Genomic DNA, 18,140 nt, shown 5'->3' on the forward strand with positions numbered 1-18,140 from the left:
GTGATAATTCTTTGATAATTGAGCAGTGCCCAGATTTGTTCCCTAAACGTGGTCAGTTAGCAATTCATTATTATATTTCGAAAAACATATTTGAGAAAAGAGTTCAATGATATCTTACGGAATTACTTTTTCACCAAATCCAGGAATTGAATCAACATTTTTAAAAATTTGACTAATCAACTCTTACAAACATAAATAGGTTATAGCAGTTATATGTATTAAATCACAGTTTATAGGTTTAGTTTGAGTTATTTTAACCACGTGAATAATTACTTTCATACATAAATAATTAATTATTTTGAAAGAAATTTTTGATATTCTTGTTGTCTTGAAACATATTTCTTACTAGTATATAATGCGATTAAAATATTTTTGATTTATGTATTGAAAATTAAATGTGACAACTTTATGTAAGTTATCTAATTTATTATTTGCAATAAATATTTTTAAAAGAGACATAAGCATGTGTTTTATAAAAATTTTTAGATTACTTGTCCTGAAAGATATCTTATAACTGATTCAACATGAATAAAAGAAAACTTGAAGAAGAAGACAAGACCAAGCAACACAATGAAAATTTTTCAGCAGAAATAAAAAATGTTAAACGGATTTTATCACGTTTGAAATCAGATAAGGGTGACATATTACCAGGAGGTTTACTAGATTTACCCATAAATATTACTGTTGATAAATTACAAGAAATTTGTAATGCACTTCTACAAACGGAAGAATCAATACCTTTTGCATTTTATGTAAATAATATTGAGATCACAGATAGTTTAGAAAACAGTATTAAAGAAAATTTTAGCATTAGTGAGGATGTAATTGATATTATATATCAGCCACAAGCAATTTTTAAAGTTAGAGCAGTTACACGGTGTACTGGATCATTGGAAGGTATATATTTTATTATATAAAATGATAGAACTTTATATTATATAAAGTAAAGGGATTTATTATATTCAGGTCATAAAGAGGCTGTAATATCAGTTGCTTTCTCACCAGCTGGAACATGTTTAGCTAGTGGTTCTGGAGATACAACAGTAAGATTTTGGGATATATATACGCAAACTCCACAATATACATGTGAAGGTCATAAACATTGGGTATTATGTATATCATGGTCTCCATGTGGAACTAAGCTTGCATCTGCATGTAAAAATGGTACAATTTTATTATGGAATCCAAAAACAGGGACACAGATAGGTAAGTAGTATTAGAATACTATAATAATATATAATTATACATAATTATATATACTAGTATTAATATTTGCTTTAATGAACATAAATTAGTAATATGATTTACATTTTACTCTTATAAATTTGTAGGAAAAGCAATGTTAGGACACAAAATGTGGGTCACCTCTTTATGTTGGGAACCATATCATAAAAATTCTGAATGCCAGTATTTAGTTAGTGGTTCAAAAGATTGTGACCTGAGGATATGGGACACAGTACGCTCACAAACTATTCGTGTTCTATCTGGTCACACAAAAAGTGTGACATGTGTTAAGTGGGGTGGTAGTGGCCTTATTTATTCTGGTTCACAAGATAGGACTATCAAAGTATGGCGAGCTAAAGATGTAAGTTTTGTAGAAATACTTTGAACATTGTAAAATTATTAAATGTTTCATTAAAATTGATTGAATTTAGGGAATCTTGTGTAGGACTTTAGAAGGCCATGCACATTGGGTGAATACTTTAGCATTGAATGTGGATTATGTACTTAGAACTGGTTCTTTTAATCTTGGAAAAGATCAAGAAACAAATGAAGATCGCGTAGAATATGCAAAGAAGCGTTACGAATCTGTAGGGGAAGAACTACTTGTTTCTGGTTCTGATGATTTTACATTATTTCTATGGAAACCGGAAAAGGAAAAGAAATATATTGGTATTATTCATTATTACATAAGTACAATGAGTATCATAAAATAAAAATATTTATTTTTTTATTATTCATTTTAGCAAGAATGACAGGACACCAACAGTTAATTAATGATGTGAAATTCTCGCCAGATGGTCGCATAATTGCATCTGCTTCATTTGATAAGTCTATAAAATTATGGGAATCAAATACAGGGAAGTATATAACTTCATTAAGAGGTCATGTGCAAGCTGTATACTCAATCTCATGGAGTGCAGATTCCCGTTTACTTGTCAGCAGTAGTGCAGATTCTACCTTAAAACGTAAGCAAATTACATCTAATATGTTAATTTGGACCTCAATTTGTTATTAAAATTGTTTTACATTTTTATCCTAGTATGGAGTTTAAAAACAAAAAAACTTTGCCAAGATTTACCTGGTCATGCAGATGAAATTTATGCAGTGGATTGGTCTCCAGACGGATTGCGTGTTGCATCTGGTGGAAAAGATAAAGTTTTGCGACTTTGGCAGAATTGAGTAATGTATATGACAATAAATTTCTTAATATACAGTTTCAAAATTTTGTTTATTTTAATTACATTAACTCATCGTAAGGGGTTTGATAGGATGAACTTCATGGGAGTCAAACAGTATGAACACTTTATGAATCATCTTTTATTTTTTTTCGGATTTTCAATATCTTTTCTTATATATACATAACGTAACGCAAAATTAAATCTTTTACCACGACATACGTAACTCTTCCATTCATAGAACACAATGAAATATTACAATCTACCCACAACTCAATTTCTATACATACATATATATATATATGTATATATATGTATATATATACAGAGGTATTCACTTACCTCGGAACCCGTGCTCGCGAGAACAGATAAGAATGGCAACATTATACATATACTCTTACTATTGCAATCAAATGTCGTTTGCCATCTATGAGCTGTTGTTAGAAGTATAATTAGGTGAGGACATAGACCAGTTTGATAGTTGCCGATGGACTTTAAATTTGAGGTCACAATAAGGAGAAGACGATCGGTGAGAAAGCGAGTCTCGCGTTTTCGTCCGACTATTTCATGTCCCTGCGTGCTTCCGAAGCTTCGAAGCAAGCAAACGCATCTGATTCTGTTCCCACATATAACTTAATTTTTCACTTTTAATAACTCATATCTTGGATTATGCTTACCTAAAATGTAATTACAATGTTTTGTTTAAAGTTGTGTTTGAAGGCGCTATGTTCTCGCCTAATTATGCTTCTAACAACAGCTCATACATTGCCATTCTCGTATCTTCTCGCGAGCGTGGGATCCGAGTTAAGGATAATCCTGTAAGTATTAAAGATAGCAATTTATGTTTCAATATAAAAAAATAATCAAGTTCGAGAGGTACATTGGTATTAATACTTAACACTAAATTTTACTGTACATGCATAATCTTTAATTCTCATCATCATCTGATATATATCTTTTAATGACTTTTTTTCTCCGACTTCCTTTACCTTCAATCTTCTTTTCTTTCAATTTAATTTTTCCTCTAACACTAGAATCTGCATCTGATCCTTCTTCACCTTGATCTTATAAAAATTGCATGCATATAGAATCATTTTAGTCTTATTGTTTCATTTTCTTTTATTAAAGTGTGATAATAAGAAGTACCTTTATCATTTATGTCAGAAATATTGCCTTCTTCTTCAATTCGTTGACGTGCATCCGTGAAAACAGATTGTAGAACAATGGAATCTTCGTATATGAGAGAAGCTTCTTCATTATAAATTTGCGCATTTTTGCAAAGCTGCATAAAATCTTTTTCAAGCTCGTCGAAGTCAGCGTACTATAATAATAAGTATAGAATGAACTTTATTATTGAAAGAATAGATATAACTACAATAATTACAAAATAGAAAATATATAACAAATAATAATATTTACCTTTCCTTCTTCAATCTTTTGAAGTAATTTATTGATAGTTAATGGCTTTTTAATAATTTCATAATAATCTGGTAATTCTCTTTTGGATGGTAATTTCATAAACGGTTCGCTAAGAATTCTACCTGTGCTATCAGCGTAATTAATAACTGCCATAAGCAACTTCTTCAAAGTTCGTTTTATTTTTGGATCAATTAAAGTCCTTTTTCGTTTCTTTAGCATTTCGTTGTCTTCCTCGCTCTTTTTCTTCCGCCTCCGTGTATTCTTCTTTTTTTTATCGTCTTCCTCCTCTTCCTCATATTCAGCAACATCTTCATCAATTGCTTTGAGCCATTCTCTTTCAGTTAAACTGTCAGTATAATCAACTTCTTTTCGTTGTCTAGAGCCACGCCCGAGGAATTTATCTTCTTCTTCTTCGGATGCCCACTTTTCAACTTCATCATCATCTTTTACTAACCAATCGGGCAACTCAGCTTCTTCTAACAATCGAGATTTTCTATTTAGACCCAGCTTTGCTTCTTCCCTTCTTCGTTCTAAATCTAATTTTTGGAATATTTCAAATTCACCTTCTGTTCGTGCGATCATCTGATTAACTGTTTCATCGTCTGGTACTTCATTTTCTTCTTCATCTTCAGCATCATCTTGATGCAAAATGCTTTGTAAAAATTGTTGTCGTTCAGAACCAGTGGACTTCTGATCGAACATTCCTGCTTGTATAATCTTTTCATCCATATTTAACTTGTATTTGGCTGCAGCTAATATTCTTTCTTCAACCGAATTAACTGTCATCAATCTGATTACACGTACTTCATTTTTTTGACCAATTCTGTGTGCTCTATCCTGTGCTTGTAAATCCTGGTGTGGATTCCAATCAGAATCAAAAATAATAACGGTATCCGCAGCTTGCAAATTTAATCCAAGACCACCGGCACGAGTTGATAATAAAAATAAGAAGTATTCAGAACCAGGATCATTGAATTTTTTTAATAAACCTCCTCTATCCTCAGCTTTTGTAGCACCATCTAATCGCAAATATTTAAATCCTCTCCAATTTAAATAATCTTCCATAATTGTCATTAACTGTGTCATTTGGCAGAATAATAGTACCCTGTGATTTGTTACTTTCAATTTCGGAAGAATACGATCTAACAATTCAAATTTTCCAGATGCGCGGTACAAATCGGGACCAGTAACGATACCAGATCCTTGTGTACCTACATGCTCGCAGTATTTTTCTTCAATAGCTTGAAACATGAATGGGTGATTGCATAATTTTCTTAACTGCACAATAGTATTCATCAGAGCTTTAGCACCTCCTTTACCCTGTTTTCCTTTTTCTGAGCCATCAGTTAACAATACACCTTTGCTCTGCATGTGTTTATAGAGAACCTTTTGCAGTCCAGACATTTCACACTTTATAATATATTCTACTTTGTCGGGTAACTGTGACTCAACTTCTTTTTTTAAACGTCTCAATAAGAAAGGACGTAATACTTTATGTAATCGACGAATAATAAGAATAGTTTCTTCTTCATTTAGTTCAACTTTTTCGCCAGTGGTTGCAAATGGAGCATTGAACCATTGTTCAAAAGTACTGCAAGATTTGAAGATTGAAGGAAGTAAGAAATTTAATAATGCCCATAATTCAGGCAATTTATTTTGCAATGGCGTTCCTGTCAGTAAAAGTCGATGAGGAGCTAGATAATGAGTATTTAGCACTTGAGTTAGCTTACAATGATGATTTTTCATTCGATGTCCTTCATCTATAATCATGTACTTCCACTGCAATTTTGCTAAGACTGCTTTGTCTTTAATAACGTATTCGTATGTAGTAAGTAAAACATTGAATTTAGTAGCTCTCATTTGAGACTGAATAGCTCTTCTGTTAGCTGGTGAACCTTTATATGATACAATTACGACGCTGGGAGCCCATTTTTCAAATTCTAACACCCAATTTGATAACGTTCTAAAAGAAAGTATTAAACCTTAGAATAACATATTAAAAATATAATTCTCTTTTATTTTTTACATTTCTTATATTTTAGGATATTTAACAAAAGTAATACGTACGATAAAGGAACAATTATAAGGAATGGACCATTCACTTTTTTTTTCTCCATAAGATAAGTCACTAAAGCTATTGTTTGAATAGTTTTACCAAGACCCATTTCATCCGCAAGTATACCGTTCAGATTATTGTTAAATAATGAAACTAACCATTCCAAGCCCTAAAATTGATGGAAGTTTCAGGATGTACGTTGTAAAATCAGTTTTGAATGCTTGAAAACATATTAATATCAAACCTTTATTTGATATTCTTTCAATTTTCCATTGACCATGATAGATGCTTGCTCTGTTACTATCTCATGAACGGTGTGTGCAATACTATAATATGTTTGTTCTTCGGTTTTGTATTCATCATCCTCTACTTTGGCTTTCTGTATCGTTTTCTTAACTTTTTCTTCATCTAAATCACCAGTAGACTTTTCACCTTTTTCTTCACCTTCATTTTCTTCTTCCTCATCATCTCCATCTTCTTCACTTTCTGATTCAATTGGTTCCCAACCTGGATGAGATTCTAAAAATGCTGAAAGTTGACTCATTAGTGGAGCTTCTTCGCCAGTTAATGTGCAGCCACTAGCTGTTTCAATCACTCCAACACGGGTATCTTCATCTCCATCATCACCTTCTTCACCATCTTGTTGCTTCTTCTTTTTCTATATAAGTGATAACACAATATTTATTAAACTGATTAATAAAGATTAATGAAAGCAGTAAAGAATATGTGTACCTTTTTAAGCCTCCGTGCTTCCACCTGCTTTTTCTTTTGTTCTATCTTATGTTGCTTTACCATCTCAGTAAGATTACCGATATATTCATCTGTCTGTGACAACAAAAATGCTAATCGTTTGTCTTTCTTTTGATCAATCAATTTTCTGTAACCTTCTTCGTCTTCTGCCATTAGACGTCTCATACGTTCTTTCTCGATACGCTCTTGTTCTTTCTTCTGCTCTCTTTCAGCATTTGCGTGATAATTAAGAACAGCTTTGTTAAGTCTGGCCAACTTGGCCACATTATTTCGATAAAATTCCTTGAGATCTTTACCATGTTGAAGTACAGAATTAATAAATTCCTGTTAAAATAACAATAAAGATTATATATCATTTTCTATTTAATAGCATTTTGAAAAGTTAGAAATTTAATTACTTGATGTTTTTGTTTGCGTTTACGTTCAGCTTCCAATCTTTGTTGTTTTTCGAGTTTCTCAGTAGCTCTAGCTTCTCGAAGACCTTGTTTTTTCGTACGTTTATAAGCTTTTACATTCACTGCACTTTCTAAAGTAGTATCCTTTCGAGTGCACGCTAAAATTTCTGATCGTAGTTGTCTTTGAAAATTTAATACTCTAAGCATCCGTAGTTCTATTTGAACTTGCATACGAAGATCTTCTGGCATGTTAGTTGGCAAACTGTTCAATTGTTCCATTCGTAACGCTATGCGCGTTGCAACTCTGTTTTCACGTTCTTGTAAAATCAGTAACGGGTCTAAACCAACTGGTTTTGCTACAGTTGTTACTTTGTTAGCTTTAACATATGGTTGAGGAGGAAGTTGTGATGTCTGACAACTTGCTCTTGGAAAAATTGCTGGACCAATTAAGTTTGAACCAGAGATTTGTGGAGCTGTAGAAACAGGTCCTTGAGATGAATCCATAGGGGTACGTTGTCCCACACCTAAAGGGGGAGATGCTCCACCTATTTACATTAATTCTACATCAAACTCTCATCATAGATTGTCCTACTCTATCTTTCTATGTTCACGATATGAATATCTACGGAAAGAATATAACGAAGTTATAAATTAAACCATTAAGTGGGTGCATCGACTGATCTTAACCGAAGTTAAGACTGTACGCATCCCGGACATGTAGAAAAATGTATTACTTTTATATATAAAATAATACAAAACAAAACAATGCAAATACTAGAATAGTTAGCTAGAACGTAAAACTAATAATATTATTTCTATTTAATTTACCTTGAACGGCAAGTGCAAGTTGTTGCGATAATGGTTGATTTCTTGCCAATGATCGGTATGCCACAATTTGTACCCTGCAAATAATTATGTATAAATAATTAATCTTTATAAATAATTCATACAATTAATTACACGTATATAATCAATTAATTAATATATTTCATATAACATACCGCAATTGTTGTAATTGTTGTGTAGTGAAAAGTTTCTCTCCGATGTTGCTTTGACGAGCCCTTAAAGCAAGCAACTGAGAATAACGTGGATCTTCTTGAAGTCCTTTCTCTTCCATGGTCTCAATAGCCTTTTGTAAAGAATTTATATTTTCTTGTACTACAACAGGTGGACCTCCAGATCCAGTGGGACCAATTTGATTGATACCAGTCTGATTTTAAAGAAAGTAATTATTTTCTGTATTGCTTGAATTTGTAATTCAAGAATGCAAGAACATTGAGATTAAAGCTAGGCTCTGATATCTAGTGATACAATTTGACGAAAAATTATTTTATAAATTAAATTATTATATAGATTCACATACGATCTAACAATATGTCAATCCAGCGTTATAGTTATAAAATATAAAAAATATTTCACGCGAAATGTCAGATTGCAACACTAAACAGTTAACAGCCTGTATGTTATTGATGTTAATCGCAATAATCGATGATTTTTAAAATTAGCAGTAGACTGTTTAGAAGCGATATTTTATCACTTGTAACTATATTGTTATTATACATCTCAAAGCAAAATTAATCATATAGAAACAAAAATGAATATTCTGAAAAAAAGTTACGCTACATGAATGTGATGAAACGTTTTTAACTCTTGATTACAGATATTTATATTGTAATTAAACGAACTTAGCTTCGAAAACAGATTTAACTGATCACATTGCGAACTTCAAATCAATACTTTTCAAGTTGAATCAAAACTACAATGTGGTATCTCAGATAGCGAATTCTTTTCGAATGTTTATATTCAAGTACTTATGCCGTTTACACGATTCTGTATCTCTGATGTTAAAGATAAGAGGATACCGACACGAGGTTCGCGCGTTCAATCGATCAGTCGTTCTGTCGAAAGCATCAGGATCGGCGATCATGTCGAGCGAGCTGGACATCAGGAATTACTTTGAGTTTGTCAAAGAGTTAATCTTAAAAGCAGGAGAAGTGAGTGATAATTATTCTCTTCTTCTGGTGAAATTCTATCGATATTAGTACAGCGGTAGATATTATTACTAACATTGGATATATTATTTCTCATTGGAAAAAGAAATTTTCAAAAACTTACTAATGAGATAATACGTTTTAACATAATTTTAAGAAACAACTGGGTTATATCTTCTCTAACAATACCGACTTTTATCGCATTTTTAGAAATTACTCGTTTATATTCGTCATTTTCCCACCTTGAGGAAATTTCGAAAAATTCTCTCTGCATTTACATAATTTCATAATTAGTTAATTACATAATTACATAATAAATAATAAATTACATAATTCATAAATGAAACTTCAATTTTGTTCAAAAAGAGGTCGAATTAATTTATGCACTTAGTAAATGTAACTACATATCCAATGTTAATTTACCTTGAAAGAGTTAAAAAGGAATATGTACAAGATTTGCGTTTGTTCAAAAATTCGGAACTCCTCTCAAGTTTTATATCTTTTTGACGAAACATTCGAATAAATATGATTAAAATGATTAAAATCGATCCTTTAAGAATTTGCAAAATTTAACCAATCAATATTTTAAAGGGTAATAAAATAAATTTCCCGAAGAATTATTAAATCAATTATCCAACATAACATCGACCAACTTGAGTGTAAAAAATTTAGTAGCTATTATAGTTAAAGGAATTATTTGTCTTTACTTATCATTAAGTTAACACCTATCAGATAATTTTTATCTGTGTTTCGCTTTTTCCTTAGATATTTAAATGCGGTTTTGAAGGAGAGAAAATTGTAAAAACTAAAGATCATGAATGGGACCTTGTTACAGATTATGATAAAAAAATTGAAGATACGTTGATCAAAAGTCTGAAAGAAAAATTTCCAGACCATGAGTGAGTAAGCAACGCTAATCAATTAAACAGATATTAATCTAATTGGAATCACGCGAATTAAATATGGTCGCATGCAACCGGATTTCTGAAACAAAATATTAATATTTATTTAAAAATATTTTTTTACACGATAGAAATATTTTTTGAAACAGATTCATTGGAGAAGAGACTGCTGCGGCTAGCGTTAAAAATACGCTAGTGTTAACAGACAAACCTACGTGGATCATAGATCCCATAGATGGAACTATGAATTATGTAAATGCAAATCCGAACACCTGTATTTCCGTTGCCCTAGCAGTTTGCAAGAAAATCGTAATAGGGATTATTTATAATCCAATCACTTCAGAACTGTATACTGCGATTAAAGGACACGGCGCATTTCTAAATGACAAACCTATTAAAACTTCACGCAATACTGGTAATGGTACTTTAAACGCTTGAAAAAGAAGTCGTTTCCATATCTATAAAAGATCTATAAAAACAATTCAAGATAGTTTCAATTTTTTAATAATAGAAAAAATTTCCAGTTTGTATGAGAAAAAGCTTCATTATCAATTTAAGCGGCGATAGTCATTATTCATGGAGTATAAAGATGGAAAGAATAATTTCGTTCGAGAGTTGAAACGAGTAATGAAACATTTATGCCGGTTATTTTTTACAGAACTAAGAAAGTCTTTGATAGAGTTCGAGTTATCCGCGCTTCGTATTTCAAAAAATCGAGATATCAGATGGGGAAGATTCGAAGCTCTTTTTAATGCTACAAAAGGGTGAGTTCATTTGAATTAGGAAGTATAATTAGAAAATTGAAAGAGAATCGAAGATTGATTCGATTAAGAATAAAATAAAGAGGAATAGAAGTAATGGTAGAATTATGTTACGTAACTGGATGTCTAGAGTTAGATTTTTGGGATCAGCTGCGATGGCTCTAGCATACGTGGCAAGAGGCGCGATAGACTGCTTTCAAATGGATGATCTTCAACCTTGGGACGTAGCAGCTGGAGTGTTGATTATTTGTGAAGCAGGCGGCACGGTAATTGACACTAAAGGTGCGTTAATAAAATGAGTAAGAGAAAGGAAGAACCTTTTTTTTTTTTTTTTAATTTAAAAGGACGATTGCTTCGTGTTATCCTACGATACTTTAATATTTTGCTTTGTATTCATTCCTTGGATTACTGTAATTGCGTTTCGGATCAAAATGTTACAATATTCCGAGGAACACTCTACGCTTTGATATTTTAATATTTTAATCCTTAATTTGAAATTCGATTGCATAAATAATAGAACTAAACTTCTTGCAGAAGAGGAATATAATGTGATGAAACCGAAAACAATTGCTGCAGCAAATGAAACACTAGCGATGGAAATAAAGCAACTGATCACTGATACTGATCTGAAAATAATGAGGAAGAGATTGACCAGAACATGATCAAATTCTAAATGGAGAATTAGCTCGACTATTATATATTCTAGTTATTATGTATTAAATAAAAGTATTATTATATTCTTAATAATTTTATTTAACCACTGATACCTCTTTTTCTAATTGAAAGAACAGGATAATTTTCAAAAGTAAAATAACGTGAAAGCAATGCAATGCTCAGAAGAAGAATGTTAAGATTTATTTGTAAGATTCTACGAACAAGACATTTATGATATTATTTACGTATATTACCTTCATTAAATAATATTAATTTGGTCAATAGGGAATGTTGAGAGACAAAAGTAAATAACATGATTCATGGAGCTTACAAGAGTTGCAAACAAGAGCTGTGAAAATTCTAAACAACCGAGTATACTTTAATTGATCCTAAAAAGTAAAATAAGGGAATGTAATCTAAAAAAATTGAATGATTCATAAGAGAACCTAGATAATGATTGTTAAGAATTTGATTGACCTATGAATAAGTACCATGCAAATGATTTATTCAAACTATAAAAGGAATATTGGTGAGCAAAAAGTTCAAATATTATTTAATAAGAATACTATAGAAACTTGATATATATTTATGAAATTGCTAACCAAAAGATGAGCGATACATATCAAACATTTTATTTTTCAAATGATCTTTCAAAGTTCCATTCTTGTCAAATAAAAGTTCCATGAGATATAGATTTCAGAAAATTAAATAATTATTAAACTATAGTTGGAAATATGTTAATATTTTAATGAGTTAATAAGATCTGTGAAAAAATACGGAACAATTGTAGATCAAGTGAAGTCTCTGCATATGTATCCTGTTTGGAATGGAACATTACTTGCCAGATAGCTACAGATACGGAAAACAGTAGCCGAAGGTTGGTCAAGGAAGTATAGTGATTCATAGACATTTCAAATTATGGCTGGAAAAATTCACGGTCGAATAAATATTACAAGCAAAAACTGAATAAAAATGTGTGAATCTTGTGCAACGAACAACAATGAAAGATCGTGTTTTCATTGGAAATCCTCTAAACATATGGTTATACTTTATATATAATTTAGGAAGGAAATGGATTGTATCTGATAAAAAATAGTAGTTGAAAAGAAAAATAGGATATTAAACAATAAAACAATTTGAAAATCTCAAGGATGTAACAGGTGACATACTTCCAGTTATTGAGCGTACATTCACACATAACAGATGTTACATTCGTATTAAAAATCGAATGCTATCAATGGCTGAAACTTCACATTTAAATCAAGATAGTGTGTAATAAGTTATGAAACAATAAAACGATAATATATTTAATTTTATTATATCCCCTGTATCATTTCTCTGTTAAAAAATTTGTTGAGTTTGAAAATGTGAAAGGATTACTAAATTAGTGAAATTATATTGAAGATATTTTAAAGTATTAAAAGTTTTTTTTTATTTCCTGACACGAAAACAAGTTCGGGACGTAAAAATTCAGAGAGCGTATTTTACATACACGTTTAGTAAATTTGATCAGCATAGTGTGAAAGGGTGATCGAGTCTCGGTAATTTACCTTGGCACAGTCTTTTACAATGTACTTTTATGCGTTCGTTTTGTTGTTGCAGTAAAACCATCTGGCAAATCGCTAACTACATTTGATAATAATCTTTGCTCTCCCATAATAATCTCATTGTACGAAACGGTATCTGGGAATACGATATTTCCATGAGTAATGAGACCCGGTGCAAATCATTGCAATAATACACGGAAATTACAAAATAAAATGAATCACTTCTTACACGGAAAATTAAAAAACCCGCTCGAATTATTACATAATAATATTCAGGAAATATTGTAAAATTAAATTATTTTTTTTTTTAATTCTATATTTATTTTTCATACATACGTTTCCAACAAATTTACAAATACTGCGCGAATACTATATACATCGCCAAATAATTAATCGACACGTGTTTGAAGAAAGCTAGTCATTGAAATTACAAACACCATATTTAAATAATGTAGGCAATTATGATGTATTAAAAAAAATAAAGAAGGAAAAGGGAAAGATTATTAACAGTAAAAGTCAGTCGCTAAATATTGTCATTAAAATCCTATTTTGAGATTTTATCTCAAATGAATCGTAAAAGCCACTCTAAGTTGGAGCCGGAATGAATTTTTATGCAGGTAGCTATTTACCAACTTAATCACATGATTAAAGCACAAAATCGTAGTGTAAACATTACTATCTCGTAACACAATTTGAAGGAATGTCTATTTACGTCCACAATATGGAAAAACATAGCTCCGAAATCATACAGTCGCAACACGGGGAAGAACTAAACGACAGATCGAGTCATCCTTGAATTGGTTTTTTTATGACACGTTCTAAGTCGGTACGAATAAAAAGTACGCGGTGCTGTTGCACCTAACGCAGTACCTGTTGATACGTTTTCACGTCAAGGATCTCGTGTTCGCTGTTCATTGGGAAAATCTGAAGAGATGGCACGCTACGCGGAAGATGTGTACTACGAGTTCGCAATCAAGTTGACTCATGATGCCGCACAAGTAAGCACGCATACATATATGTATAATGTCCGTAAGAAATAAAGGGTGTATAAGCACTCGTCTTTCTACTACTGGGTGATATGTGATGATAAGACATGGGTCATTAGTTGAATTTTAATTTTCGTTTGGCATCGTTGAGTTGTAGATGGCCACTACAATAAATTGAATTAGTTTTAGATTATGTTACTAATTTTTATTTGCATTCTATATTTTAATATTTTAATAAATGACATTGACGGTATTTCTCACATAAAATGAAACACTTTAATTCAAATTCTTGTGGATTATCTATGACGCAATTAGAATTGGTAAATATAAAAGTAACATTAATTTAGGAATAAATTTCAGTAGTTTATTCGTTTCTCCATTTATCAGAAATTTAATGAATTAGAAAATTTAAGAGTTTTTTACATAGCGACAATATTGTTTCTCTAATTATGGAAAAAGTCAATAAATCATTCTTGTTCAATTACTAATCGTTAAAATACTTTACATAAGAAGTTATCAAGGTCGGAAGAAACTGATTAAAAATTAAACAAGAATAGATTAGTTTTATTATTTGAATAAGATAAGAAAAAGTGTAAAGAAATATGAGACATTGAAATATTACGCGAATGATTAATTCAAACATAATGAACAAACATCATTTAAGAAATTAAAAGGTGTTGAGATTATCGATTCCTATCAAACTTTTACGTAATATGAATGGTTTAATGGTAACGAGATTCGTGGGCGTATATTACATTAACTGCATCAATTAGACTATTAGACGATTACTTCATCAAACATTTCGTTTCCAAGCTAATCGATATAAAAATTTTAACGAATTAAAAATTATGGTTACATCAAAAATTATGGTTTTCTAACTATTTGAAATGCTAAAATCAATCGTTATTAAGAACGATAGTAATAATATACGGTATGCCGGAAATACGATCTTAACTATTTGATACATGGAAAAATAAGCAATAGGAAAAGTAGAATTCATTATTTATAGAGTTGGGGAAATACGATGAATCGAAGTGACGCACATTCATTCCTTGTTGTATAGATCTTTTCAAATTTCCTAATCAGAAGTGTTTTTTCAATGATTAACGAAACTTTTGCAAGAGAAAAGAAAAATGTTAAGTTAATGAAATAAATAATTTGAATTTAAATATCTCTTGAAATTATCGGTTATTAGAAAGACGTAAAATATTTATATCAGTTAATGTTAAGCTTACAATAAAAGATGACGCGTAAAAACAAAATATTATTGATCTAGGAAATATTTTAATAAGAAAATATTGTGTAGTATTATAAATAAAATTATATTATAAATAAAATTCTACGAAATTATTATTATTGTTATTATCTATTTATTTATTATGGCATCGACTAATAGTCATTAGTGATCATAATTAAATTACATAAATTAGTACAAGTATTATATATACCCATTAAAATTATGTCTATGTATTGTACGAAATTATGCTTTCCTTGAAACCATTTAATTTTTGTTTACGATATTTTTCGCTATAATGAAATTTAAAAAAAAGAAAAGTTTCGACAATATTTCAAATTATTAATTTTTATAATTTTCTATTAAAGATACTCAAGGCAGCTATCAATGGTGCAAAAAATGTCGATGAAAAGCAGGATGATTGGGACTTGGTAACAGAATACGATCGAAAGATAGAGGAGGTAGTCATTGGTCGACTAAAATCGAAGTTTCCAGGCCATAGGTAAATATATTTATTTAAAATTCATTTTATAAACTTTATAAAAATTTTTGGGAGAGAAAAATGTATGAAAAATTTGGTGTCAGATTTATCGGTGAAGAATCGACTGGAAAAGAGCTTCCAGAGTTGACAGATGATCCGACGTGGATCATTGATCCAATCGATGGTACCACCAACTTTATTCATGGACTTCCTCTCACTTGTGTCGTAATCGGTTTGGCGATTAATAAAGAAATGGTGATTGGCATCGTTTACAACCCTGTTCTTGAACAATTATTCACAGCGAGGAAGGGTCGCGGCGCGTTTTTAAACAACAAACCTATAAAGGTCTCTAATGTTCAAGGTAAATTACAATTTTGATTTACGAAGTCTAAGTTAATAGACATATTGTTAATAAATTGTCGCAAAAGATTTGCTGCTTTAATGTGGTTTTACATATCAAAAGGAATCATTTTTCGACCGAATAAAACGGTGAATTCCGTATAGAAAAAATAAATATTATTCTGTATGTGTTTTCAAATCCTTATTCTTCGATATTAAAAATGTTCGATGTGTTCACAGATTTGTCGAAAGCTTTGGTCTGCATGGAAAGTGGTTTCATAAAAGTGCATCACATGAGGGAAAAGACTATCGAAAGAATAAGAACAATCGCTTTAGAAGCTCAAGGGTAAGGTACTCAAATATCCTATCATTTTTTTTTTTTTAATTCGAAGTTACTTCATAAATTGTATCTATGTATTTCATATCTTTATATTTGTTATTTTCATGCCGAATAAATCCTGGATACCAGGAGTTTGTACTTTTCAAAACTCTATCATAAAGACATAGTCAACTTATATAAAGTCTTTGTTAGAAAAAATTTTACATATAAATGAATATATATATATTTCATTAATCCGAATTCAGATAGAAAATCAGACTACTTCAATTTTACTTCTATTTTACGTACATTATATGCTTATGCATGTTTTAATAAAGTTACGATATCTTATACCGAAGTTTATTAAACAACAATAAATTGCTAGTTCCTATTGTTGTATTTACATTTCTACATATGTGGATACTTCTTATCCAAATTTAGGTATTTCTTTTTGTAGCATTCGCACACTTGGTGTAGCGGCATTGACATTGTGTTATGTCGCAATGGGAACTGTTGAGGCTTATTATATCGAGGGGCCAGGTATCTCCACGTGGGATATCGCTGCGGCATCGTTAATTATTTCCGAAGCAGGTGGTGTCGTTGTCGATCGTGAAACAGGTAAATAACTATTTATACATATGTCTTTTCTCAGTTGTTTTTCATGATTGTAATATGTAATATGATATGTAACATGATATATCTAAACAAATATACTATAAGTATATTTAAAAAATTAGAATGACCGACAATTGACAATTAAAAACTTATTATATAAAGTTTTCTAAAATTTCATTCCACACATAAAATTTAGTATTGACTTGCATTCAAGACATATATAGTATAAAAATAACAACACATGTTACAGGTAAAAAGATTAACATCATGCAACCACGTGCAATTGGAGCATGCAATGAGAAGATTGCAGATAAATTGGTCAAACTTATTCACGAAGCTGATCAAAGAGCAAAATAAAGAAATTAATAAATAATTTTCATCATAATTATAACAAGAGTAGTTCCTATTAGTTATATCTGAGCTTTAATATATAGACTATAATCTAAGAATTGGGTGTATAGAATAACATATAAGGAACAAAAATATTCAGAGAAAAAGTGATTTATATCTCAGAATTCAAAATATGTAATAAATAGGCTGCAGATGTTTATGTAACTGCATATTTATATAAAGCAATTCATAATAAAATATGACCTAAATAAAAATTTATATTGTTTTTCAATTGTAGAACGTTTTCTTTGTATATTATTAACAATGTACATTTTGTTTACTTCATGTGTTCTGTATATTTTTAAGTACAATATGTATTATACAAATTTTACTTATTAACATTCATTGAAAAAAATTGACACAAAAGAGTTTAAAAATTTTAATAAAAATTGGAATAATTTTCTTTGGAAATGCAAAATATGGAAATCTTTATTGAAATATGAGTATTTACAATACTACACATTTTTTCATGTGTACTTAGACTTAATCCTTAGTCTATGATATTTTTAATGAAGTTTCAAGGACTAGTTTAATAAATGTAAAAATTTTCCATAATTTCTTTATATATCTAATATATGTGTATATATATCCTCATCACCTAACCTAATATAGAATATAGTCAATTAAAATTTCTTCTCTTAGTTGTAGGTTTACATTAATATAAGTATAACAAAATATTAGTAATACATATTCTGTTTGTGCTGATATTATAGTAAATCCAAATATAAAAATATAATTATCTAAATATTCTCTTATAAAAGATTCTGACAACTCATCTTCATTTTTAATTAAACTTGGAAATTCTATGTTATTATAAAACCTTTATGTACATTGAGAATATTCGTATTTGTACATACCATTACGAAATATGCTTTGCTATAAAAACAAATTTCACCAACTGT

The 18,140-nt window shown here is 30.3% G+C and overlaps 4 protein-coding genes across 6 annotated transcripts in view; 3 read left to right on the forward strand and 1 right to left on the reverse strand.

Annotated features, from left to right (window-relative positions):
- The first annotated feature begins 486 nt into the window (after positions 1-486).
- Positions 487-2,446, forward strand: LOC132906013 (notchless protein homolog 1). Of its 2 annotated transcripts, none has more exons than XM_060957835.1 (6): positions 487-897; positions 967-1,206; positions 1,332-1,585; positions 1,656-1,893; positions 1,968-2,189; positions 2,264-2,446. In XM_060957835.1, the coding sequence occupies exons 1-6, from the start codon at positions 525-527 to the stop codon at positions 2,401-2,403; spliced, it is 1,467 nt and encodes a 488-aa protein (XP_060813818.1). In that variant the 5' UTR covers positions 487-524; the 3' UTR covers positions 2,404-2,446. The 2 variants fall into 2 exon arrangements, with proteins under 2 accessions (XP_060813818.1, XP_060813819.1); XM_060957836.1 differs by having other exon boundaries at positions 2,019-2,189.
- Positions 2,330-11,420, forward strand: LOC132906016 (uncharacterized). 2 transcript variants are annotated; one of them, XM_060957840.1, is made up of 7 exons: positions 2,330-2,403; positions 8,870-9,013; positions 9,776-9,909; positions 10,062-10,327; positions 10,571-10,676; positions 10,804-10,955; positions 11,208-11,420. In XM_060957840.1, the coding sequence occupies exons 2-7, from the start codon at positions 8,945-8,947 to the stop codon at positions 11,333-11,335; spliced, it is 855 nt and encodes a 284-aa protein (XP_060813823.1). In that variant the 5' UTR covers positions 2,330-2,403; positions 8,870-8,944; the 3' UTR covers positions 11,336-11,420. The 2 variants fall into 2 exon arrangements, with proteins under 2 accessions (XP_060813823.1, XP_060813822.1); XM_060957839.1 differs by lacking the exon at positions 2,330-2,403 and having other exon boundaries at positions 8,846-9,013.
- The window catches only part of LOC132906007 (ATP-dependent helicase brm-like), a 167,406-nt gene continuing 151,699 nt past the window's right edge, over positions 2,434-18,140 (reverse strand). The window contains exons 2-11 of the mRNA XM_060957823.1: positions 18,096-18,131; positions 8,021-8,229; positions 7,848-7,921; positions 7,023-7,564; positions 6,607-6,948; positions 6,119-6,532; positions 5,886-6,043; positions 3,819-5,781; positions 3,546-3,720; positions 2,434-3,463 (exon numbers count right to left, since the gene is read on the reverse strand). Of these exons, the coding sequence (XP_060813806.1) occupies positions 3,327-3,463; positions 3,546-3,720; positions 3,819-5,781; positions 5,886-6,043; positions 6,119-6,532; positions 6,607-6,948; positions 7,023-7,564; positions 7,848-7,921; positions 8,021-8,229; positions 18,096-18,098 (4,017 nt within the window). The 5' untranslated portion in view covers positions 18,099-18,131 and the 3' untranslated portion in view covers positions 2,434-3,326. The remainder of the gene's footprint in view (positions 3,464-3,545; positions 3,721-3,818; positions 5,782-5,885; positions 6,044-6,118; positions 6,533-6,606; positions 6,949-7,022; positions 7,565-7,847; positions 7,922-8,020; positions 8,230-18,095; positions 18,132-18,140) is intronic.
- Positions 13,570-17,387, forward strand: LOC132906017 (uncharacterized). The gene is made up of 6 exons (XM_060957841.1): positions 13,570-13,872; positions 15,463-15,596; positions 15,680-15,936; positions 16,155-16,260; positions 16,691-16,851; positions 17,099-17,387. The coding sequence occupies exons 1-6, from the start codon at positions 13,807-13,809 to the stop codon at positions 17,203-17,205; spliced, it is 831 nt and encodes a 276-aa protein (XP_060813824.1). The 5' UTR covers positions 13,570-13,806; the 3' UTR covers positions 17,206-17,387.

Source organism: Bombus pascuorum, chromosome 4 (assembly GCF_905332965.1).
Source record: "Bombus pascuorum chromosome 4, iyBomPasc1.1, whole genome shotgun sequence".
NCBI lineage: Eukaryota > Metazoa > Arthropoda > Insecta > Hymenoptera > Apidae > Bombus > Bombus pascuorum.